This window comes from Sinocyclocheilus grahami, unplaced genomic scaffold (genome assembly GCF_001515645.1).
Source record: "Sinocyclocheilus grahami isolate Dianchi unplaced genomic scaffold, SAMN03320097.WGS_v1.1 scaffold373.1, whole genome shotgun sequence".
Classification (NCBI taxonomy): Eukaryota; Metazoa; Chordata; class Actinopteri; order Cypriniformes; family Cyprinidae; genus Sinocyclocheilus; species Sinocyclocheilus grahami.
The window spans coordinates 674,362-699,825 of NW_015505552.1; the positions used below are offsets into that span (position 1 = coordinate 674,362).

Here is a 25,464-nt window from a genome sequence, read left to right on the forward strand (position 1 = left end):
CACTTGTAGCCTTAACTTGTACACCAAACTTATTAACACACAAGGGGGTACTCCAGCACAGGATAGAGCTTCCTTAAACACATTTTAAACATGTATTAACTAATTGGATCGTGCATAAGTTATCTACAGTAATTAAGTTGTTAACACATTTAGGCTATATTAGGCTACAAACACAAGTATTTAACATAACTGTCCCAATCAGTCCCAAACTACATTGGGTCACTGGGCACCTAAAACCCTCTGAATCCTTTTCTGCTGTCCACCTGTGTGACATCCTCCACCCTCCTTTCCAGACTCAGCTATAAGTATAAATACTGATGTCAGGCTGCTTAGCTTTGTATTGTCCACTGACAGTCAAACAAACATGCTGTACATCAATTACTAAAAATAACATTGGAATAACATATTAAGGATTTTTGTAAGGTAGGTGAATATTGCTTTGAATGCTGGCATCTTTGGGACAGCATTGTAGCAAGTGCATATATAACCGATTGCTATGTTTTGAAAGTGGATCGTGGTTGCTTTTCTGCATTTAAAAAAAATGTGGAAGATGAATCATTTTAACCTAGAAATGTGCTTCATGTGTTAAATTCGAGTCAAATATAATACTAAAAATCGTAGTTGTAGTAATAGTAGGAGTAAAATATATTAGTGTTTTAAATATAAAATAATAAAAATATTAAAGATTTTGAATCATCATATATACATTAAGTTACATCAACAAAATGAATTTAAGGGTAAGATAGAATGTACATAAACAAGTCGTCTACGTTTGTGTAATAGTTTTTAAAAGAACTGTTACTTTTAAAGGATATTTTTAATTATTAAGATTAACTATATACTGATTTTATAATTAAATCTTGCACATGCTGATGAGGACAGAAACAGCTTCATCTGTATGTTCATTTAAAGACTGTGTAGAAATTTCTAAGAATATGTTTCTGAAAATCTAACTTATTTTGACAATGTCGATTTCTTCTTGTCAGTCTTTTTGGTCTGAAACTCCACCAGAAGCCATGTCACCAGCCATCTCCAGAACTGCTGCAGGGGAGATAAACCATTGGTGGAGCCAACTGAAGTTCCGCCTTCAGCATAGAAAAGGATGGAACGAAATGCTGGATGAGACCTTCCTCACGCAGAACAAAAAGTAAAGAGCTAGAAACTACATTCTAAGAAATAGAATCTACATTTTTTTATTTCAACAAGGAAATGCTAGGAAAAGAACATTGTGTTTGTAAGGTTAGATTTTAGATTTTGGTTTTGTGTAAATGAACACATTTTATCATGACTGTGCTTTAAAATGGTATACAGCTGCCTCTGTGCCTACGTTGCAGTGTAATCATTTAACAGTGTAAGTCAAAGGGAGATTTAAGTTCAGTCTTAAATAGCTTAAAAATTATCAAATGTATATAAACCAAACAGAAAATGAAATTGCCTACAAAATATTTTAACTGAAATAATTACAGAAATCTGTGCAGAGATTAAGTACAATAAGAAAGGATAATGATGTTACAAGAATATCAACACTGCCTTGCAAGCACAACCTGTCCTGATTTCAGCTCCCATTTACGGTTGTAGTCATGTCTCTTCATGTTCTGCAGAGTAAATGACATCCCCCTGTTTTCCGCCACTAAGGAGAATAATGCAGCCTGTATAAAGAAACTGCTTGACTGTTCATCTACAAATATCTTTGAGAGAGGTAAACCACTTTTTGCCATTATTTACTGGCACACTAAATGACAAATCCAGAACTGAATGTGCATCTGGCATTGGTGTGCATTCTAGGTGAACTTGGAGAGACGGCTCTGCATGTTGCTGCGATGAGTGATCATTTTGATGCGGCTGTGGCGTTGATGGAAGGAGCGCCGGAGCTCATCAACGAGCCCATGACCTCTGAACTCTACCAAGGTCTTTATTTAAAAAGCAAAAACCTCCTCAAACATTTCATGCAATTTAATAACTCTTTGTAGGTCTGATGAACATATGACGTGATTGACAGGTTTAACTGCCCTTCACATTGCTGCTGTTAACCAGAATGTGAACTTAGTCAGGGAGTTGATAGCAAGAGGAGGTGATGTGGCGACACCCAGGGTCACGGGCATGTACTTCCGCAAAAGAAGAGGAGGACTTCTGTACTTTGGTGAGATGGATGTTTTTATTCTATTAATGACTTTTATTAAATCTGATTATTTTAATAGTTATGGCTGTGGATGAGCATCAGGAGAGATGTAGTTTCCCATGACTATGACATAAATAAATCAATTGTGTGACTGTAGGTGAGCACATCCTGGCATTTGCGAGCTGTGTGGGTAATGAAGAAATTATAGCCATGCTGCTAAAAGCTGGGGCTAATGTCCGGGCCCAGGATTCCCTGGGTAAGAGGAAGTAACCTTTTACTCACAGTGTGATATTTCTATCTGCATCTTTGGTTGTAACTCTTTCTCTCGCTCATCAACAGGTAATAGCATTCTTCATCTGTTGGTTCTGCAGCCCAATAAAACAACTGCATGTCAGGTTTTTGATCTGCTGATGACACAAGATGCCGATCTGGACCCCGCTATCCCTCTAGGCATGGTACCCAACTACAGAGGCCTCACACCGCTCAAACTTGCTGCGAAGGAGGGCAACCTCGTGGTAAGAGAGAGAACTTTACATGCACCTCTTCCAAAAACATGCATCTTTATCTAGAACAGAATTGCGTAGTAACATTTTGCAGCATTTAATGTTTTTGTGATGCTGCACAGGCCTTCCAGCACATGGTTAACCGCAGGCGGATTATTCAGTGGAATCTGGGACCATTGTCCTCCAACCTTTACGACCTCACTGAGATTGACTCCAGGGAGGATGACCTCTCAGTGCTCGAGATCATTGTCAGCAGTCAGAAGAGAGAGGTGTGTAAAAGTGTGCTGGACACATTACGGCATGCTGCACTTGTAAACATTAATAGAGATTATGAAAATCATCAGTAGCAACAGATTAAATCAAATTGCTGTAGCTGGGCTTTTCTTAGTTCATCTCTTAACAACGTGTCCTCTCTTGTCTCAGGCCAGACAGATCCTTGAGTTGACTCCAGTTCGACAGCTCGTCAGACTGAAGTGGAATCTGTATGGGAAACATTACTTCAGGTGCCTTACTATCACATGCAATAAGAAACAGCATTTCGTTTAGTTATTATTTTCATCTAATTAATAAACTAAAAATATTTGCAGCTGCATTTCTTAAATTTCTTTGACATCGCAATCCACGAACTTCAGATTTTTAGTGTTAATTTTAAAAAGCACAAAAAAAATTGAAGGCAACTGGTTTGTCTGTTTTGTCTGTTTATGGTAAAACAATTATATTATATCATATCATATCATATCATCATATCATGTTATATGTGACTCTGGACCACAAAACCAGTCTTAAGTAGCACGGGTAAATTTGTAGCAATAGCCAAAAATTAGTGCTGTCAAACGATTAATGGCATCCAAAATAAAAGTTTTTGTTTACATAATATATGTGTGTGTACTGTGTATATTTATTATGTATATATAAATACACACACATACAGAAAATATTTTGAAAATATTTACATGTATTTACATTTAATTTAATTTATATTATATATAAACATATTTAATATACAAATATAACCGATTTTTCTTAAATCTATATGTGCATGTGTGTGTATTTATATATACATAATAAATATACACAGTACACACACACATATATATTATGTAAACAAAAACTTTTATTTTGGATGTGATTAATCGCGATTAATCGTTTGACAGCACTACCAACAACACATTGTATGGGTCAAAATTATCGATTTTTCTTTTATGCCAAAAATCATTAGGATATTAAGTAAAGATCATGTTCCATGAAGATATTTTGTAAATGTCCTACCATAAATATATAAAAAATGTATTATCATTAGTAATATGCATTGCTAAGAACTTCATTTGGACAACTTTAAAGGCGATTTTCTCAATATTTTTATTTTTTTGCACCCTCAGATTCCAGATTTTCAAATAGTTGTATCTCGGCCAAATATTGTCCTATCATAACAAACCATACATCAATGGAAAGCTTATTTATTCAGCTTTCGGGTTATGTATAAATCAATTAAAAATGTTTTGTGGTCCAGGGTCACATATTATATTATATTATTATACATTTATCTTTTATATTATTATAGATACATAATCTAAGGTTTAAATGTAATATCATAAACAGAAGAGTTTATATAATTATGTCTAAAATGTAGGGTAATATGACATGGAGGTTTAAAGGAACATTAGAATATGTTGTACCTGTTTTTCTTCAGCTGACTCTTCAAAAGCTTCAAGCTTTTCCACATATTCAGCATTTTTTTTCTGACGTTATCAGAAAAATATTTCACTTTGAAAGCAGCGATGTGCTATGAAACGATGTTTATGATTTCAGCTGCACTGAAGATGTTGCTCTGTTGATCTGTTTGCAGGTTATTGATGCTGGTGTACCTGCTGTATATTAGCATATTCACGTTGTGTTGTATAAACCGTCCCCTGAAGGACATTCCTGAGAATTACACCAAAGCAGACAACGACCAAACCATAAAAGTGCAGAAAAGTTTTAAGGTGTGAAACATTATTATATTTATGTTTCTGTGTATCAAAGCACTTTTATATGTGTCTGCAAGAACCTGTCTTTGTGCATGTTTAGGAGAGCTATCAGACCTATAAAGATCACCTGCGTTTAATTGGAGAAATTATCAGTGTCATAGGAGCCATCGTTATTCTGCTGATAGAGGTCAGCAAAATGTTGTCGGACATTAGAAACATTATGTGATAACATGTAAAATATTATTTGTATTATGCCAAATCACTCCTTATATTGAATTATTTTCAGATTCCCAGTATTTTGAAAGTGGGAGCTAAACGCTATTTTGGACAGTCTGCGCTTGGCGGACCCTTCCATGTCACTTTGTAAGTTCATATTTGGACATATTTTAAAAGTGTCATTTATTCCTGGCAAAGCTGCATTTTCAGGAGTCATTACTCCAATCTTCAGTGTCCCATGATTCTTCAGAAATCATTCTAATATGCTGATTTGGTGCTCAATAACTCTTTGTTATGACTATCAGTGTTAAAAACAGTTGCTGATACTTGTTTTTCAGGTTTCATTGATGAATAGAAATTTAAAAGAACCGTTTTTATTGTCACATTTGATCAATTAAATTAATTGTTGCTGATATATGGTCTCATAGTCTGTCAAATGAATAAAAATGAAATAATTGTCATATATTTTTAACAGTTAGACAGCATAAATAGTTTAGATACATTTGTATGCATATAAAAAATTGGCAGGTCTTTGGCATCAAAACATTTGAAACCCCCTGCACAAACTATCATTTGAATGAAAAAAGTTTGACTGCATGCATTCACTCACACTTGATTTCCTTGTATTTGTGTGGCAGAATTAGCTACGCGAGTCTGGTTGTGATTTTGTGTGTGCTGCGGACCACTGGAATGGCAGAAGACCTCGTGCCGATGGCTTGGGCTTTGGTTCTTGGCTGGTCCAATGTAATGTACTTCGCCCGAGGTTTTGAGATGCTGGGACCCTACGTCATCGTGATTCAGAAGGTGGAGTGTTTCGCTCACTCTTGCTGGTTTGTAGACCCAGTATAGATTTATAATGGACATGTATGGATGTTCTTTTGCAGACAATATTTGGCGATATGACAAAGTTCATGTGGTTGTCCCTTATCTTCCTCATTGGATCCGCTGCCGGTTAGTTGCATCAAAAGATACTCGCATCGTATGTGAATTTGTAACATTACAAGTGAACTTCCTTGTCTACTTCCTCAGGTTTGTGGGTCTATTACATGACTCAATTACCTTCAGCTTTACCGCCATACCGCTCGTTCCCCATCACCATCTTCACTCAGTTTGAGCTGAGCATCGGTCTGATTGACTTGCCAGTGGACCATATGCTCTACACCCATCCAGTGGTGCACTGTGTCCACATCTTCTTTAGTGTGATGTCTTACATCCTCCTGTTCAACCTCCTGATCGCCATGATGAGCGACACACAGTGGAGGGTCACCCAGGAACGTGACGAACTCTGGAGGACCCAGGTTGGTAGTGTTGCTAGTACAGTCCCACAGTAATTGTTCTGGAAGCATGCTGGGTAAACATCAGTTTCTCCGTTCATAGGTGGTGGCCACTACTCTGATGCTGGAACGGAGGTTACCACTGCACCTGTGGCCAAGACTGGGCATCTGTGGTCTGGCGTTTGGCCTTGGAGAACGCTGGTACCTCCGGTAAGGATGCCTTGAATCACAATTTCAATTCAAAAGCATCACTAAACACAATTATTTTGATTAGTCTTATTTGTTCACAACATCTCATGATTCCAGAGTGGAGGATCGCAACGACCCATTGGTGCAAAAGATGAGACGCTACATTAACGCGTTCTCAAAGAATGGCGAACCAGCTAAGGAGGAGGAAACAGGCAAGAGTGAGCCAGGAAATGATCCACTGCAAACTAATTTAATTGTGAAAAACAGGCCTAGAATCCAGAGGAGACCAATAAAATGCTGGCAGCTCATTCGGCAGAGTATAGAATGTGAAAAGGAAGAAAATGTGGATAGCCCAGATATGTATATCTAAAAATTGCTCAAGATCAAGTAGTAATGTTTGGGTGATATGATATTCCTAATATTTAAAGGGTTCCTGTTACATTATTCTGCATTATTTAGTGTTTTATCAAATGGAAATATATATAGGTGTTGTATTGGGTAGACAAAGTTGAACTGTGCACCATCTATATTGTTAAATATAAAGGTGGAAGTTTAATTAAGCAATACAGAAAGACATTTGAGAGAAAGTATGAGCAATTCAGAACATCATCATGTGACCGTTAGACATATTCAGTGCAAATAAACAAGCTTTGTATACATGATCAGTACGGTTAGAAATTAGTGCAATTGTAATACAAATAAACGGGATATTTTCTAAAACTGCTTTTTTTTCTCCTCCTATAATGCTACATAATGCAAAAAAATGTACAAAAAACTTTGCACTGTGTTGATGGACCAAATGTCCCTATTTCTATCTTATTTATCTTGAGGATTTGTTATGATAGGTATGATATCCAGATATATATTGTAAGTGATTTCAATGGGTGTAGATGATGTTCGGACATCTACATCTTTTGACAGATGTACTGTAAGTATAAATTGCAGGAATATGGGTGCCAGCTCCGTTCAGGTGGTTCATTTCCAGCCAGGATGGCACACTGTCCAGGAAAGGAAACATCTCCCCAATATCTGTGTGTGTGCATAAGGACCATAGTCAGTCAGTAGCTACTAAACCACATTTAAACATATTTTCATTTTACAATACTTATTTGTATTTGTAACCATGTGATAAATTATTTCTCTTGAAGGGCACGGTGAATTTATAACAACAAAACTAAAAATAAAATTCCCAATGGTTTCTCACATTTTCCCCTCTTTTTTTTAAGTTTTCTTTTTCAAAATTATTGATTTAATTTTTCTGTTGTTTTGTCCAGAATCAGAGGGAGAAAAAATTGTCTAAAAATTTTTTTTATATATTTTTAACAGTTCACAGAATATTTGAAAAACAAATAAAGGGGAAAAGTGTAAAACAAAATGTGAAAAATCTTTGGAAATTATTTGCTCATTTTTAAGTTTTCTTTTTCAAAATTATTAATTTATTTTGTTGTTTTGCCCAGAATCAGGGAGAAATTTTTTATTTTTTTTTGTCTAAAAACAAATAAAAATATTTTCTTTTTTTAAACAATTCACTGAATCTGTGAATTAACAAATAAATGGGAAAAGTGTAAAAAAATGTGGAAAATCTTTGGAAATTATTTGCTTATTTTAATGGTTACAAACAGCTTAAAAATAATGTAGTAAACAGACCCAACTTTTTTCAACTCGTCCCTTTTGAACCATAATTATTTTCCCACCTCACTGTCAATACAGCGTTGTTAATCCATGTCCATTCATTTGTCCCCAAATGACTTAGCCCAATCCAATAGTGCAAATTCCCTTTCGTACTCAGATACATCTGCAGAGATGAGATATCGTTGAAAAGCATATGAATACATTAATATGCGAATCACTTCTATTAGTTTTCATTTCACCGTATTTACTGATTTACTGACCTGCACACGTTCATTAGTAATGACAGCAAGATCTCCTCCCTTCCTCTGGCATTCCTCCCTGCTCTGCTGCCAGGTGAGGCGGTTTTGAGACAGGAAGTAACAAGTATTCTCGAACCTCAGCCAGCCCTTGCCACAATCACTGCACAGACGCTCTGCACACACATTTAGGTGGGGAAGCAAGAAAACACTGAAGTGAAGTAAAAATACGTTTTATAGAGAAAAAAAGTCAAACATACAGAAAACCTAGTTTAGATAACTGAATGTCTGTTCACAAACTCACGAGGCAGTTGGTAAAGCTCTTGGCATCTCTCCAAGCTGCATTTCTGTTCCGATAGAGACCTGGTAGTCTGCTCTACCTCCTGACATTGCGGCGTCCCAGTCACTGTTCAGAATATAATGTAACAATGTATCCTCTATGAACCAGTTACCATGGCAATCACCATTTCCACCAAAATACCATAGTTACTGCAGTTATTTTAGTACTGTGGATCCAAAATAAAGTAACATGGCGATCTGGAAACAAGTTCTTACAAGAATCTTACTCTCATTTTGTGTAATTTTCTTTTTTGATCACATTTTCCTGAAGGTAAACGCTATATTGTTTTTTGTACTAATTTGAACCCTCCTATTGTTCAAAAAACTGCACCCACTTGCGACCCTTCCTTGAAAACCATTAAAAATGTATTGATTCTTGATTATGCTCAAGTACAGTTGGTCTAAAGACTGTTTTTATGTCTTTTTATCTGGTCTCGAAGTATATTATGATTAGGTGTTTTTAATTCGATAATTATAGAATAACAATTAAATAAATAAAACAAGAGAGAGAAGTGTTAAAAAAAATTACAAGTTTGGCAAAAAAATGTGACTCTTTTCCATTTCATTTACTTTTGGCCGTTCATAATGTATTATATAGCAGCTTCTGTATTATTCTGCTATTAGTCTATGAACAAGTTTATGAACTTGCAGCAGTATGTGTATGAAGAAAATGTATTGTTAATGTTATTTTAAATGTAAAATATTTTTCATTCAAATGTAATCCTAATTTACAAATGAATACATAAAAAATACTGTTGCATAACATACTGAAAGTGGTTCTTCGGTAGTCAAACCCGGGCAAGACCATATAGACCATGCCTTTAATAGTAGCCTATATTTTTTTTCATTTATTATTATTATTAAAAACGTTAGCTTATATTTCGCTTGTTTAGATATTGTTGACAAAGCCTGTTTCCAATATCAAAAACGATGTGGTATTTATAGCGTATTTTGACCCCCCCCAAAAAAAAAAGACAATTAAAGGGCTAAATGAATACATGTTATAGGTTCCAAGCTGTACATGTAAAAGACGGTCGTACTTACACTTCATAAACAGTACAGGGACCACGATCAGCAACAGGACGCAGATGACAAAAAGAACCAGCGAAACGATGCGGTAAACACGGAGTTTCCGGCGAATATCTAGCGATGTATCTGGAGAAAAATATGATACATTTGTCGTTACATGGACCGTCAAATAAGGGAAGTCAAGAGATGTGCAGTCGCAACATTCATCACCTGAATCCGGCTGCAGCGGTTTCGGTTCAGACTTGCCTTCTGTGTACTTGCCGAAATTGCAGAGTTTTACGTACATGTTTCTGCGAATGCAAAACCGGCTCAGTTCGACGATGGCCAGGGAATGATCTGCAGGCGTTTTATGTGCGCACTAACACACTTCAGGGGGCTTTGACGACGACGCTCCGTAACACAATACCGGCTCTGTGTCCTCGCGTGCCCTTCCGAAACCTTCAAGTGCTCTCTGGACAAAATAAGATACCCGCTGTCCTCGAGAGAACAAAATATGCAGCTGTGTCCCAGATATGCGTGTTACTATGTGAGCTAAGGTCATACAAAAGACTCTGTTCAAATGACAGAGCAATCTATAATTTAAGCGGGCCTTGGTAACATGTTTCAAACGATCGAGAACCCACTTGGGTTATAATTTAATGGATAGAAACGCTGTTATAAAAGAGTAACTTGTTTAATATTAACTATAACTAAGCACAACCATAACACCTCACAATGTTAGTCACTTTAAAAGTAAAGAATATGCCGCTGTAAAAACCTAATTGACACAGTTGACTGGCATTGGCAATTAACATGAGATGGGAGGAAAAATGGCAGCCTATAAATTTGTATGTGGACAGCCTATGAATGGCAGCCTATTTAAAATGTATGATGCTTTTGCATTCTCCCTAAATAGATTGCATTCACTTGCAAAGGTTTTGCATTGCCCTTTGCCCTCGCTCTCAAAAGCGTTGAGTTCCTTCAAAAGTTTTTCGAGCAAACACAACAATTTTAAGAGGAACTTAGCACAAACGTTTTGTGAAGGAAAGAGGGAATGCAAAGTATCTTTTGCGAGCAAATGCAAAGATTCTTGATTCCACTGGGGGAAAAGGATTCCTGGAAGTCCCTGCATGATTCTAACTAACTAACTAACATGATTTATAACATGTATTTGTGTTTCATTTGACATTTTTATGTGCTAATATATTGTTAGTTTACATTTTTACAATCTATTATAATGTCACCTAAATGCCACTTGTGTGCATGTAGCATTATCATTATCGTAAGCACAGCTATATATATATTTTTTTTTACATTTTTTTAAATTTAACCAGAATTTTTACAGTTTAGACCATTTACATGCATTTGCATTCTCCCTAAATAGATTGCATTCGCTTGCAAAGGTTTTGCATTGCCCTTTGCCCTCGCTCTCAAAAGCGTTGAGTTCCTTCAAAAGTTTTTTGAGCAAACACAACAATTTTAAGAGGAACTTAGCACAAACGTTTTGTGAAGGAAAGAGGGAATGCAAAGTATCTTTTGCGAGCAAATGCAAAGATTCTTGATTCCACTGGGGGAAAAGGATTCCTGGAAGTCCCTGCATGATTCTAACTAACTAACTAACATGATTTATAACATGTATTTGTGTTTCATTTGACATTTTTATGTGCTAATATATTGTTAGTTTACATTTTTACAATCTATTATAATGTCACCTAAATGCCACTTGTGTGCATGTAGCATTATCATTATCGTAAGCACAGCTATATATATATTTTTTTTTACATTTTTTTAAATTTAACCAGAATTTTTACAGTTTAGACCATTTACATGCATCTTTAACTTCTTTTATCCTTTTTATCTCGTGATCAGAAATGTTAATTTTGTTTGATATTTTGCTTTAACTCACTGACCACTGCATCAGTTTTTTTTCTCTCCATCTGTTTTTGTTCCTCTTTCTGTCATGTGCTAATATATTGTTAGTTTACATTTTTACAATCTATTATAATGTCACCTTAATGCCACTTGTGTGCATGTAGCATTATCATTATCGTAAGCACAGCTATATATATTTTTTTACATTTTTTTTTATTTAACCAGAATTTTTACAGTTTAGACCATTTACATGCATCTTTAACTTCTTTTATCCTTTTTATCTCGTGATCAGAAATGTTAATTTTGTTTGATATTTTGCTTTAACTCACTGACCACTGCATCAGTTTTTTTTCTCTCCATCTGTTTTTGTTCCTCTTTCTGTCCATTTTCACTTGTCCTGTTTTAGACCATACAGCTGGATCCTATATCACACATTTTTTCATCACAAGGAATATGCACATGAATGCATGTAAAAAAATATATATTTAAAAATTATATATACACTCTTAAAAATAAAGGTTCTTCATTGGCATCGATGGTTCCATGAAAAACCTTTCAAATGTATAGTAGTAGTAGTAGTAAAATCCTTTCCAATGCACAAAAGGTTCTTTATAGTGGAAAAAGTGTCTTTAGATTATTAAAATATTCTTTACACTAAGAAAAAAGTGGTTCTTTTAAGATCTGTTTATTAATAGGTGCTTTAGGCAACCCAAAATAGTTCTCCTATGGCATCACTGCGAAAACATCATTTTGAAACCTTCATTTTTAGAAATGTAGCATTATTTCGATAAAGTACTTGAATACTCCCAAGTCTTTTTCATAATTTAAGCTTGTGCACAAAACAAACTCCTGGCATTTGTATCATTAAATGAGTATTTGTATTCACTTTATTAAATATTTATTGGCCTGAAATGTGCATTACTATAAGAAAATGAGTTTGTGTTACCGTTATTGACTGTATAAGAGCGAGTTGAAGAGGGCACACCATATTCATGTTCAGATGGACTGGTGAGAGTGGAGTAAATATTCCCTTCTTCTACCTTCTCTGCTGCAAAGTCATTCGGAGAAAGTGCAGTTGAAAAGAAGAAGAATTAAATATGAAAAGAAAACCGTATTGACATGTATATAATGACTGAATACTGAAATTTTCTGCTCACATACTGCAACCTCTCCCCAAAGTGAAGGGAGGAGTCCTGTTTTAAAAGAAATAATAGCTTGTTTAAGCTTACAAATGAATGATTTTATTAAACATTTCACCTTTCGTCTCCTTCTTCGGATCTTCTTTCTCCTTATCCTCCTCAACCGTTGTAATCTCCTCCAACTCCACTTCTACCTCTTTCTTGCTCTCCATTGCTGTTTTTTCTGTCTGTATAATTCCCTTGAGTTTCGTTTTTTCGGGCTAACTTGTCAGAGGTCCCAGTAGGTGCAAACTCTTTAGAAGTATATAACTCTTTTGAATTTACTATTGTCTAAACAGCTGTTTAGAGAAAAAATGACACGGTAACCGAAAAGCTTGCCACTTGTAAATATGCTGACCTGATGCTTGTTCACATCAGGATAATTCTGAGCATCACACATGATCAGTTGTTTTCCCGCAACTTCCTCATTACAGTCCGGCTCGTCGCCACGATATATCCTTCACTTCTCTCTTATTCATACCGTCAGAACGAATTAAACCACTAATCATGTCTTATCCTAAAGGAAAAGAAATTCAAATATATTAAACACTGTTTATAGGAGTCACTAGTGTCTCTGTGGTTAAGGGTTAAATGTTTAAATATTATTATAAAAAATGCTGAATAGTATAAATAATGGTATGAATTTTAATATAAATAAATAGTATGAATATTAACTGAACCTCATTTGTGCTAAAACAAATGGTGTAAATATTATCTACAAACTTATACACAAGCTTAAACATTTAAAATATTTTTATTATATGCACAAAGTTATTGAAAATACTTTACAAAAAAAAGAAAGAAAAACAAGAACAAAAACCTATTTGCATTAAATACAAATGATGCGCTCCTGGGAGAGAAAGATGAAATGAAAACTTGCTTACTTTACTACTTTTTTTAAAAATGTATCTCTATTTTTGTTTTTGACCTTCCATTTTCTCTTTAGTGTCCTAATGCTTTAATAATCTGTTTAATGCATCACATTGTAGTTTCCCCCGAATACTGATAAATACAAACAGCACCCTTTAGTCCCCATTATTGAACAATGCCCTCTTTAGGTACAATGTATTGAACATGGGATAATAATGCGTCATCTTTCTCCATCTCTTCTCTCCAGTCCTTTCATCCTCCGTCTCAGGCACCGTAAACACTCTCATTACTGTATGTCATGTACAGGAACAGGTCTTCCTCATGGTGTTCCTAAAAACAGAGAGAGAGGTGATACATTTAGATCAAATGATTCAGTAGTACTATTTTTCATTTCACTTTATAATTAAAAAGTTTAAACGGTTTATATACCGTTTGTGGTCAGACTCTAAGATTTTTCTTGAAAGAACTCAGCAAAGACACATTCAATTGATCAAAAGGGACTAGTAAAGACCTTTATAGTGTTACCAAAAAAAAAAGAAGAAGAATTCAAATGAACTGCTGTTTTGAACATGAAAGAATACTGGAAGATGTATCACGGTTTCCACAAAAATATTAAGCAGCACAACCATTTTCAACATTGAGAATAATAAGAAATGTCTCCAGCAGCAAATCTATTAGAATAATTTGAAGGATCATGTGACACTGAAGACGCGTAGGATAATATACATTTTAAAGGGGTCCTATTATGCTTTTTTACTTTTTCAACTTTAGTTAGTCTGTAATGTTGCTGTTTGAGCATAAAAAAGATCTGCGAAGTTACAAAGCTCAAAGTCCACTTCAAAAGGAGATATTTTATTTAACAGAAATCACTTTTCAAAAACTACAGCGAACGACTCGTTTGGACTACAACGCATATTTTCCGGGATTTGTGATATCACAAATATCGACGAATGGGACGAGACCTGGTTGAGCTGCACTAGAGAAGGCAACGAGTGTTATCACTATATGTCGGAGACACGCTAGCTTTCCCAAGGAAGACGAACTTAGAGTAGTTACAATCATCCGGGTTTAAATCGCGCTCAAATTAATTTGATTTTGATGCAATATTTACACTGAAGCTAGCAGGCGGCTACTTGTAGATATAACTGCAGACCGGAGATCTCCAAAATGGGGTGTGAACTCCAAAAGTGGGCAGAACCTCCAAAATGGGGCGGGGTCTCCTCGCGCAAAGACTTTCACCATTGGCTCTGGCTCCAGCCAATTGTTATTGACTTACATTTCAAAATAAAACTTTATAAATGAACATTGCTTCTAGTTCATTTAAAATAAAATATGCTATATAAGTAAATATTCTCTGTGAGAGCAGAGCCCAAAGCTCGTGGCCAGTGGTGTTCGGACTGGAGTTTGAACATCTACTTAATGATATAAACAGGAATCACCCACAAGCTCTCCCGTGAGCCATCCCAGTGTAGCGCAGGGGAATGATTTTACTCTATCGCTTTGTTCTAAGCAGCGGGGGCGTCCCGGGGCTCGAAATTCGCAGGGTAGGAGGGGGTAGTGACACTGGGTGTAACTAAAAAGGTGCCATTATTGGGGAGTTACGGAACAATCTCATATCGCATAATCTTATTAACTGTTAACAAAAGTGCGCATGCGCGTCATGTGCCTGTCTATCAATGGGAAGAAGCCACGCCCTATTTTGGAGCTCCCACCCAGTTTTGGAGTTCCCGCCCCCATTTGGAGATCTCCAGGCTGCAGTTATACCCTTCTCGGCGGCTATGATAAGGGGCATGGCATTTCCCGACCAGGCACCGAGTGCTGCCAATCACAACACACACTGGCCCAGCTAACCAATCACAGCACATTTCGTATTTCTGAAGGTGGGCCTTCACTTGATACAGGAACTATTCGAGCCGTTCATGCCAGACGTGTTGTAATAATGTAAAATATGTGAAAAATAATGTGTTTTTCGAACAACCTAGTATGAGAGCCTGTTCTAGTACACCCCCAAAACAAAATCAAGACTTTGTAAAAGAGCATAATAGGACCCCTTTAACATATGTGACCCTGGAGCACAAAACCAGTCTTAAGTCGCTGGGGTATATTTGTAGAAATAGCTAACAATACATTGTATGGGTCAAAATTATCGATTTTTCTTTTATGCCAAAAATCATTAGGATATTAAGTAAAGATCATGTTCCATGAAGATATTTTGTAAATGTCCTACCATAAATATATAAAAACTTAATTTTTGATTAGTAATATGCATTGCTAAGAACTTCATTTGGACAACTTTAAAGGCGATTTTCTCAATATTTTTATTTTTTGCACCCTCAGATTCCAGATTTTCAAATAGTTGTATCTCGGCCAAATATTGTCCTATCCTAACAAACCATACATCAATGGAAAGCTTATTTATTCAGTTTTCAGATGATAAATCAAGTGGTCCAGGGTCACATATATTCAAACAGAAAACTGCTATTTTAAATTGTAATAATATTTCACAATACTAAATTTTACATTGTATTTTTGATCACATAAATGCAGCCTTTGTGAGCATAAGAGACTTACAGACCCAAACTTTTGAATGGTATTATTATATATATATATATATATATATATATATATATATATATATATATATATATATATATATATATATATATATATATATACAGCTCACCAATGCCGCATTTATTTGATCAAAAATACAGTAAAAACTGTAATATTGTGAAATATTATTTTACAGTTTTCTATTGTAATATATTTGTACAGATTTTATTAAAAAAAATCTGTGATGGCAAAGCTGAGTTTTCAGCAGTCTTTAGTGTCACATGATCCTTCAGAAATCACTCGAATATGCTGATTTATTATCAGTGTTGGAAACAGTTGTGCTGCTTCATGTATTTTTTTGGAAACTGATAATTTTTTCTGGATTCTTTTATGAATAAAAAGTTCAAAAGAACAGCATTTATTTAAAATTAAATTATTTTCTAACAATATGAGTCTTTACTATCACTTTTTATCAATTTAACACATCCTTGCTGAATAAAACTATTCATTACTTTCAAAAAAAGAAAGAAAAAAATTGACTGACTCCAAACTTTTGAACGGTAGTGTATATTGTAACACAAAATTTCCATTTTGAATAAATGCTGTTTTTTTTTTAATATATCCTGAAAAAAAAGTTTAATCCTGAAAAAAGTATCAAAAAACATGAAGCAGCACAACTGTTTCCAACACTGATAATAAATCAGCATATTCGAGTGATTTCTGAAGGATCATGTGACACTGAAGACTGCTGGAAATTCAGCTTTGATCACAACAATAAATTATATTTTAAAGTATATTAAAACAGAAAACCAATATTAGAAACTGAAATAATATCTCACAATATTAAATTTTTTTCTGAAGACTGGCGTAATGATGCTGAAAATTCAGCTTTGCATCACAGGAATAAATTATATTTTAAAGTATATTAAAACAGAAAACCAATATTAGAAACAGAAATAATATCTCACAATATTACAATATTACATATATATATATATATAAACTTTTAATTTTAATTATATTAAGTTTTCTATTTTTATATTTAAACATTCATTTATTTAATAACCATATTACTTAAAAGAATTTAGCATTTAAAAACAAATGTGGTTTTTGAACACCCCATGCTAAAAAAAGTTCAGCATTTTACTCAGCAGTAATGAAGAGGAAGGGTGCTTGAGTTACCTCATACACTGCAGACAGGGGGGAACTGGATGGAGGGAGGGAATTTTTAACAAAAAAGAAAAGCGCTTCTTCTGGTCTCATAGACACCCGCTGTCTGATCAGGAAGCAGAGCTGACCGACTGGACGAAAAAAAAGGGAGGGTGTGGAGAGAAACTCAGTCAGATCTAAACTGAACGGTTTCTAAACAGTTTCAGTTCTTTCTCAAAATGAAGACAGGAATAGGGAGGTTTAAGGTCAGACAGAGTCTCAAAGAATTGAAAAGGCCTTAATATCCCAGCATAAAATATCCCAGCAATGCTTATGGACAATCATGAGTTTAGTTGATTTCCTCTGTAAATTTACAGATGTTATTCTGTTGGGGAGCATATATAAAATAAGAGTTGTCTGTCACCTGTGAGGTCTGAAGGAACAAGGTATTTCTTTTTGTCAAGCTCAGGAGCTCGTGACCTTGCAGCTCTCTCCACTATTATCTAAGGAGACAAACAAACAAATAAATACCCAATATAGTATTAGCTGAAATTCAGAAAATTTTAATTCAGTCATTATTTTCTCCCTCTCATATCCTTCCAAAACCGACTTTCTTTTGTGAAACATAAAAGAAGATATTTTGAGAAATGTTTGTCCATACAATAGAATTGAATTAAACAGTCACCAAAGCTGTTTGGTTACCAACATTCTTCAGAATATCTTCTTTTATGGTCTGCAGAAGAATGAAAGTCTTACAGATTTGGGATGACATGAGAGTGAGTAAATAATCACTTAATTTTCATTTTTGGCTGAAGAAACCGTCTTAATAATGTAACAGAAACGTATTATTGTTTGTTATTGTATTTTCCAGCCGTGAGACTGACCGGGATTTTATCCGGATGTTTGGTGCGGACTCTCTCCCCTTCTGCTCTCCTGACCTCCAGTGGAACACTTCGCTGATACTGGCTAGACATCTGAGGGCCAAACATACATCAACATTAAAATATAACAAACAAAAACGTCTAAGGCTTACTCCTCCTCATTTGTTCTCATCATTCAAACATGGACAGAAACAAACTCTGCCTGTCAGATATGCATATGATCATTAATAAAACATATTTATTCTCTAAATCAGTCAATCATATATTTTAGAGGTAACAAACTATTTTTCCCTCAAACTCTCTAGGCCTTCTGCCATCCCGCCATGGGCTCTTCTCTCCTTTGCCCTCAGTCTAGATGTTGTTGACATATCTTCTGCCATATGTCAATAATTATTTTTAGAGGCCTGTCACAATACAAAGCTAAAATAAGCATAATTATAAAACATTTTTAATAATAACTAGCTATAAGGATAGAAAAGACACTAAATGAAACCATCAAAATGTCTGCACAACTTTAGAGATTTTTAATGCCATTTTATCAAAGGTCGTGGAAAATGCTTCAATATCTTTTATTACTGTGGAACTAGACTGACTGCAATGCCTGTTTGTTTTGTTTATGTTCAGCCAACCATTCACTAAAGCCTCTCGTGCCCTGCAGAAGAACATTACATAATACAGACATGTACACGCATCCCATTAGAACATAAATATTAAATGTGTCATATGGCATTTTTTTTTTGCATTTATACCCACTTACTTTGACATCGGAATAGCTGAGTGTGCAAAAACCATGACAGAAAATTCATCCAGTATTGTATGGAATAAAATCACTGTCAAAAATAATCGTATGTATTTCAAAGCATTTGTGTGTCGTTTTAATTTACTCGTGCGTAATTTAAAAGTATTGTATGCAATTCTGTTTTTTTGTCAGAATTTATTTTTGGATATAATTTGGATTTTGGAATTCAACTCTGACAAAAAACAGAATTACATACAATACTTTTAAATTACGCGCGAGTAAATTAAAACGGCACACAAATGCTTTGAAATACATACGATTATTTTTGACAGTGAATTTATTCCACGGTATTGCAGCATATCACGTGGGCCAAAAATGACTCTAACCTTTAGGTGTCTTTTTTCTGTGCTCTAAATAGCAGGTTTTACTGAGAGGAAGACCACTGTAGCTGGTTTCGTGCGCTATATTCCTCGCAAACATGTATTACTGTAGGTGTATTTCATTTTTTGGACATGCACCATGGTACTTCCATTAAGTAACGTTACTGGTGTAAATACGATGGTATGTGAATATCCCAAGTATTCAGTAGTGTGGTATTGCATAATATCATCACTGTACAGTATTTTTGTAACTGTTGTCGGTATCTGAAACAGTTGAGAAGCCAACGGGCTTGTGATTCATGATAGTGTTGCGAAGACACGTTGCAACAGGGAGTGCTGCAATGCGAAAACGTCCTCCACAGCACTGCCTGATGCACAGTTTCCACAAACTCAGCTTTTCATAATAAACAATAATCTGCTGTCGTCATACAGTACATGATATGTAAGATAGCTGCGCCCATAACAACTGCTGATGACGTTAGGCCGCGAGCTCACATGATATGGCCTGCTGTTAGTGCGGGTGACCGCGGGCTGGTGTTTGAACTTTTGATTCACCACAAATTCTAGTTCGTTTCCAGGATGAAACTAGCCTTACCCACAGTCGCTAACTGGGTTTACTGGTCGTTGTGGTAAACACGAAACATACCTTGGATAGCTACTGATGGATTCAGGAAAAAGTGAAATACAACGCCCGTCTTCCCCACTTGGACAAATATCAGTCGGCCGAATCAGCGCAGTAATAATGTTGATCTCCAAAACTCAATCACTTTGTATATTATAAATCGCCTTCTATGTTGTGGATGTCGACTGGCACACTTCTCCCACTAAAACAACAACAAAAAATGTACCGCCTTATTCTGGGAACTGACCAATGAAAATAGACTGACATATGGTCTAGCCATTTAGGAGAGAGAGGAGGCGGCATTTAAATGTGTTTACAGGGCTTCTATTGGCTAGAGTGTGCTGTCACTCATTAGTCTTCTGGGTCAGTGAAACCAATCAAACTAATGGAAAATTAGGCCAATGAAAGGAGCTCTACAGTGTATCTGTATGGGACGATGTTAGACTCAAAATTATTAATAGACGCAGGCACAATTATCCATGTACTGCATACATTTTATACATGTATCTTACTAACCACAAACAAATGCCTTTCAATTTGAGTCTGTGGAATTCGGGATTAAATGATTGTGCCGTTGAATTACAGAAAGAAAGAAAAAAACCAAGGTACCGTCACAAAGTTCTTGTTTGGCAAAATTAATATAAGCTATTCTGTGTCTTAAAGGGGTCATATGATGTTTTTTTAAAGATCATTATTTTGTGTATTTGGTGTAACAGAATATGTTGACGTGCTTAAATACGTGTTCAGTTGCTTTGTCACAATCTGTATTGTTAAAAGCGCTATATAAATAAAGTTGACTTGACTTGACTTGACTTAAATGTTCAAAAAACACATTATTTTTAAAATACTGTACATTATTGTAGGTCCTCTATGCCCCGCCTCTCTCAAACGCTTCGTTTTCTACAAAGTCCCTCCTTCCGACAAGCGCAGTCTGCTCTGATTGGCCAGCTGACCCAGTGCATTGTGATTGGCCGAACACCGCAAGCACTCGTCGGAAATTTAACGCCCCTTACCATAATCGCGAGCGTCATCTTTCAAAATAAATGTAAAGACAGTAAATAATGTCATTAGTTTTACCATCAGTTCAAGCCTGAAAGGGGAACAAAAATTAAGTCTCAAAATCCAAATGAACCGAACAAGATCGACTCGAACTAGACATCAATTAATGCACGTGTGTCACCTGATCCACATATGCACGGATTCCTTTTTGCATGAGCAATTTATGATATATTAATGCAGAAAAAAACATTTTTATTCGCAAACATGTCTGTATTTGTAAGCATCGCTGCATAATCATTTAATCCTGAATTTCACAGACTCAAATTGAAAGGCATTTGTTTGTGGTTAGTAAGATACATGTATAGAATTGATGCAGTACATGGATAATTGTGTGTGCATCTATTAATCATTTTGAGTCTAATATTATCCCATATATCTGTGTTACGTGCCTTACCTGTCCTTATCTGGGTGAAAAAAGTCCAGCGTGTGATTCTAGCAAGCAACCCAGGACAGAGACAACATGCTTTTATGAAGTTTTGTAGACGTAGTGCCATTCCTGAATGTCCTTTCAGCAAACAAATAAACAAATAAATCTAAAAAAGAAAAAGTTAAGCTCTGGTGTTTAATTCAATTAACAAGAAACATCAAACCCAGCAACAATAAAGTGAAAAAGTGGGCTTCAATACAATAATACAGTATATACAAATAGAAACGTGATACAGAATATTCTGCTAAGTAGAGTGAACTGATTTCAATAATCATCTCATACAGACCATGAGGCCTGTCTAATGGAATTTGCCAAGCTTTATGTAGTGGCGCAGCAGTGAAAACAGACTGACCCACAAAGGGAGGCACACAGGATATCCAGGTTGATGCAGTGATACCCATAGTATTATCAAAAGGAAAGTTTTACAATAATACTTATGAATACCAATGTGCTTGTTGTTTGTACTGTTTTATTTACTGTTATATATTGTGTGTATATTCTTGTGTGAACTATGAACCTTTGTTTTGTAATGACCTTTTTAAATAGTATGTATTGTGTTGTTTATTGAACTTAGAATAATTTTTGTGGCTGAATATAAAATAAATAGATATATTTTAGAAATGTTTCAAATTGATCAGAATTGGGTCTCAATGTCAGTTTATTCTAGATTGTATTTAGAACATTCAGTCGTCCAATGAGAGAAGGCAAGGGATGCACAGAAAGCAGTTGATTTTGAATGTATTGACTGATTCAAGTAATCACAATGCATAAATATGAGTGGAACAGTGACTCAACTCTCAAAACGTGAGTTATTGTGCAACTCCGAAATCAGAGCACGTTTGAATTAATTAATCAAAACCGACACTAAATGTGTCGGTTTATACGATCCTGTCTTTTATCTTTTAAACGGTCCAGATTGATAAATCATTGAAAACTGCTAGACTTGATTAGTTTTGACTGCAAAGTTCTGTATTATGTTCTACAATATGAATTTAACAGGCTTCCTTCCTCTAGTTCTGTGTAGAATTATAGAGCGACACGAAGGACAATATGTGACCTTTAAAGTTTTGGGCGAGTTTTGTGAGCTTTTGGCCTGGATATCATCCATCCAATCTGGCAACACTGACCAGAGTGTGTTTCGAAAGGACAGAACAACAATGTACTCAATATTATGTCTAGAATCAGAGATAAGAAAAGCTCATAAATAAAGAGGCTGTAATAGGAGTTTTCATAGATGTGGAAAAAGCATATGATATGCTTTGGAAGGAAGGACTACAAAAATATAAAAATGGTATTACTAATAAAGGTATTAGACTTTTTATTTGACCGGACAATTCAGGTTAGAGTGGGAACATCATACTCTAGGGTTTATGCAGTTGAAAATGGAACTCCACAAGGAAGTGTATGTAGTCCCCTTCTATTTAATATAATGATCAATGATATATTTAATGAGGTGGAAAAAGGAATGGGGAAGTCAATATATGCAGATGATGGTGCACGTTGGAAAAGAGGTAGAAATATAACTTATACAGTTAAGAAAGTTCAGCAGGCAGTAAATAAAGTTGAAGAGTGGGCAAAGAAGTGGGGCTTTCGAATATCTGTAGAGAAAACACAGTTAATATGTTTCACAGAGAAGAGGAATGTTCGCATTAAGTTATCTCTTTATGGAAAACAATTGGAGCAGGTATCAGTGGTAAGGTTTCTTGGAGTGTGGTTAGATGAGAAACTTAACTTTAATATACATGTAGAAAAATTATTGACTAAATGTAAGAAAGCACTGAATGTTATGAGATGTTTAGTGGGTAGTGAATGGGGGGCTAGCCGTAGTTCTCTCAGAAACATATATCTGGCAGTTATTAGGTCGGCATATGATTATGGATGTATGGCATACGGATCAGCAAGCCAGCATGTTTTAGAACATCACCCAAAGCTGCACTGCAGGTAGAAATGGGTGAAATGCCATTAGAAGAAAGACGTATGCAATTAAAAATGGTTTACTGGGTGTCTTTAAAAGGCCACAATAGTAAACATCCAACTAAAGCGATTTTTGAAGAATGCTGGGAACATGAGAGAACAAATATAAAAACCATTGGTTGGATAGCAGAAGAAATGGCACAAACAATGGATTTAGTAAATAGGAAATATAGTGATGCAGTGCCTATATCTGCACTCCCACGTGGTTATATAAAATGCCGGCAATAGACCTGTATCTACTAGAAATGGAAAAATCAAACAGTGGTGTAATTAATGAAGTAAATCATTATATTGAACGGTTATACTTTGACAATGTACAAATTTTACAGATGTATCAAAAGATACAGAATCTAATAAGACAGGAATAGCAATAGTCATACCACAACAAGAAGTAATTATTGCAAAAAGAACACCAGACTACTTATCTGTAGTTGATTGCTATTGTTTTAGCTTTACATTGGTTGGAAGACACACAGACTAAGAAAGCAGTTTTATGCTCAGATTCACTGGCGGCTCTAAGAAGTATTCAGTTGGGACAATCAAATTGCAGACAAGATATTATTATAGAAATCACGCAACAGCTATATAGACTTCATGCTCAGGACAGGGTTGTTTCATTTTTACGGATCCCAGCACATGTTGGAATGGAAACGAGATGGCAGATAAACGTGCTAAGAGATCGTTGAATAAAAATAATGTAGAAATTGATGTAAAAATCAGCAAAGCAGAAGCAAAGACAATTATTAAGCAAGCTGTTATTAAATCTTGGCAACATAAATGGGATACGGAGAAGACAGGTAGACATCGGTATAAAATCCAAAAGAAAGTAGGATTTCAGAATAATGAGACTGGAAGTGACTTTAAAAGAAGAGAAGAAGTAATAATAGCAAGATTAAGATTAGGACATTCATCTTTAAATGGAAATTTACATAAAATCAGGAAACATCCTTCTAGATTATGTAGGTCTTGTGGTGAAATTGAAACAGTTGAGCATATTTTATTACAGTGTAGAGCATATAGGGCTAGTAAAGAGAGAGATGCTGGAAACAAAGATACAATCAGAGGGTGCAATATGACATTAGAACTAATATTAGGTGATAGAAAATTCAGAAGAATGATAATACATTATCTAATAGCAAATGGTCAGGAATTTAAAACATGTATTTCAGATGCTAGATTTACACCTCAGGTAATTTGTATTCAAGAAACTTGGCTCAAACCACACTTGAAATTTGTTTTACAAAGATACACCGCAGTTAGAAGGGACAGGAAAGTTGGAAATGGTGGTGGAGTAACATTCATTAAAACTGATATAGCCTATAAGCAAGTGAATGTAAGGGAAGAATGTGAATCAGTAATAGTAGAAGTTTGGTCAGGATCACAAAAAATTTGAATAATACATTTGTATAATCCCTGTAAAAGATTAAATAGTGAAACACTGACAAATATAGGGGGAGAAGGTAGCCATAGTGAGGTGTGGTGTGGTGATTTTAATGCACACAATACATTATGGGGTAGTGAGCACACAGATCATAATGGAAGAGTAGTGGAAGAACTCTTAGAAATGAAAAATCTAATGTGCATTAATGATGGGAGTTACACTAGGTTGGATATATCCAAAAGTAAATATTCAGCTATTGACTTAACAATTATGTCCAAATGTTTAGCTAAAGATAGTGTGTGGAAAGTATTAGAAAAAAATTTAATAGGAAGTGATAATTTTCCTCTGTACTGTAAAATAAGATTAGAAGTTTCAAAAACAGACATAGAAAGGGTTCCTAGATGGAAGATTAAAGCAGCAGATTGGAATGCATTTCAGTGTGAATGTGAACCATGATTACAAAGTTTAAACAGTAATATAGATGATGTAGAGCAATATAATAATACAATTTGCGAAATTCTTTGTGAGGTTGCAGAATATGTAATAGGTAAAAGTATAGGTAGGCAGAAAAAGAAAAATGTGCCATGGTGGACTGATGAGTGTAGTAAAGTAGTTTAAACAAGAAATAAGTTATTAAGGAGAGTTAAAAACTCATTCTTTTGATGGCTTTATTGCATATAAGAGAGCACAGGCAGCGGTAAGGAAAGTTATCCGTGTAGCTAAAAGAAATCATTGGAGAGAATATTGTGATAGAATTGGTGAAAATGTAGACATCAGCGACGTATGGGGAATGATCAGAAAAATGGGAGGGATACATAATTTTAACAGTATACCAGTTTTAATAAGTGGAAATAAACAAGTTATCAGTAATAAAGAAAAGGCAGAGGTTTTGGCTG

General features: G+C 35.2%; 3 protein-coding genes across 8 annotated transcripts; 1 reads left to right on the plus strand and 2 right to left on the minus strand.

The window, feature by feature from the left end:
* The first annotated feature begins 353 nt into the window (after positions 1–353).
* Positions 354–6,716, plus strand: LOC107549483 (transient receptor potential cation channel subfamily V member 6-like). The gene is made up of 17 exons (XM_016230583.1): positions 354–423; positions 987–1,147; positions 1,602–1,699; positions 1,786–1,908; positions 2,000–2,140; positions 2,277–2,375; positions 2,459–2,634; positions 2,745–2,891; positions 3,046–3,125; positions 4,469–4,604; positions 4,690–4,776; positions 4,876–4,952; positions 5,444–5,609; positions 5,690–5,756; positions 5,835–6,103; positions 6,183–6,289; positions 6,386–6,716. The coding sequence occupies exons 2-17, from the start codon at positions 1,017–1,019 to the stop codon at positions 6,636–6,638; spliced, it is 2,157 nt and encodes a 718-aa protein (XP_016086069.1). The 5' UTR covers positions 354–423; positions 987–1,016; the 3' UTR covers positions 6,639–6,716.
* A 79-nt stretch (positions 6,717–6,795) lies between these two features.
* On the minus strand, positions 6,796–12,805 carry LOC107549484 (CD209 antigen-like protein 2). 3 transcript variants are annotated; one of them, XM_016230584.1, is made up of 7 exons: positions 12,613–12,805; positions 12,302–12,403; positions 9,520–9,630; positions 8,441–8,542; positions 8,161–8,312; positions 7,963–8,063; positions 6,796–7,297 (listed from the first exon to the last, which is right to left on the minus strand). In XM_016230584.1, exons 1-7 carry the CDS (start codon positions 12,704–12,706, stop codon positions 7,174–7,176), a joined length of 786 nt encoding a protein of 261 aa, XP_016086070.1. In that variant the 5' UTR covers positions 12,707–12,805; the 3' UTR covers positions 6,796–7,173. The 3 variants fall into 3 exon arrangements, with proteins under 3 accessions (XP_016086070.1, XP_016086071.1, XP_016086072.1); XM_016230585.1 differs by lacking the exon at positions 12,302–12,403 and having other exon boundaries at positions 12,613–12,797; XM_016230586.1 differs by lacking the exons at positions 12,302–12,403; positions 12,613–12,805 and adding an exon at positions 9,715–10,281.
* Positions 12,806–13,302: 497 nt separating this feature from the next.
* On the minus strand, positions 13,303–19,963 carry LOC107549485 (gamma-aminobutyric acid receptor-associated protein-like 1). 4 transcript variants are annotated; one of them, XM_016230587.1, is made up of 6 exons: positions 19,752–19,963; positions 18,277–18,390; positions 17,990–18,079; positions 17,530–17,608; positions 17,139–17,257; positions 13,303–13,733 (listed from the first exon to the last, which is right to left on the minus strand). In XM_016230587.1, the coding sequence occupies exons 2-6, from the start codon at positions 18,364–18,366 to the stop codon at positions 13,668–13,670; spliced, it is 444 nt and encodes a 147-aa protein (XP_016086073.1). In that variant the 5' UTR covers positions 18,367–18,390; positions 19,752–19,963; the 3' UTR covers positions 13,303–13,667. The 4 variants fall into 4 exon arrangements, with proteins under 4 accessions (XP_016086073.1, XP_016086075.1, XP_016086074.1 ...); XM_016230589.1 differs by lacking the exon at positions 18,277–18,390 and adding an exon at positions 18,580–18,638; XM_016230588.1 differs by lacking the exon at positions 18,277–18,390 and having other exon boundaries at positions 19,752–19,962.
* Positions 19,964–25,464: the final 5,501 nt, after the last annotated feature.

Coding starts and splice junctions, on each gene's coding strand:
- LOC107549483 (XM_016230583.1), top strand. CDS start 1,017: ATGTCACCAGCCATCTCCAGAACTGCTGCAGGGGAGATAAACCATTGG. Junction 2,141..2,276: donor AGGAGGACTTCTGTACTTTG/GTGAGATGGATG, acceptor GTGTGACTGTAG/GTGAGCACATCCTGGCATTT. Junction 4,605..4,689: donor AAGTGCAGAAAAGTTTTAAG/GTGTGAAACATT, acceptor GTGCATGTTTAG/GAGAGCTATCAGACCTATAA.
- LOC107549484 (XM_016230584.1), bottom strand. CDS start 12,706: ATGGAGAGCAAGAAAGAGGTAGAAGTGGAGTTGGAGGAGATTACAACG. Junction 8,313..8,440: donor AGAGCTTTACCAACTGCCTC/GTGAGTTTGTGA, acceptor ATGTGTGTGCAG/AGCGTCTGTGCAGTGATTGT. Junction 8,064..8,160: donor TTACTAATGAACGTGTGCAG/GTCAGTAAATCA, acceptor TCATCTCTGCAG/ATGTATCTGAGTACGAAAGG.
- LOC107549485 (XM_016230587.1), bottom strand. CDS start 18,366: ATGGCAGAAGATATGTCAACAACATCTAGACTGAGGGCAAAGGAGAGA. Junction 17,609..17,989: donor AACATCCGGATAAAATCCCG/GTCAGTCTCACG, acceptor TTGTCTCCTTAG/ATAATAGTGGAGAGAGCTGC. Junction 13,734..17,138: donor CCCTGTCTGCAGTGTATGAG/GTAACTCAAGCA, acceptor CTCTGTTTTTAG/GAACACCATGAGGAAGACCT.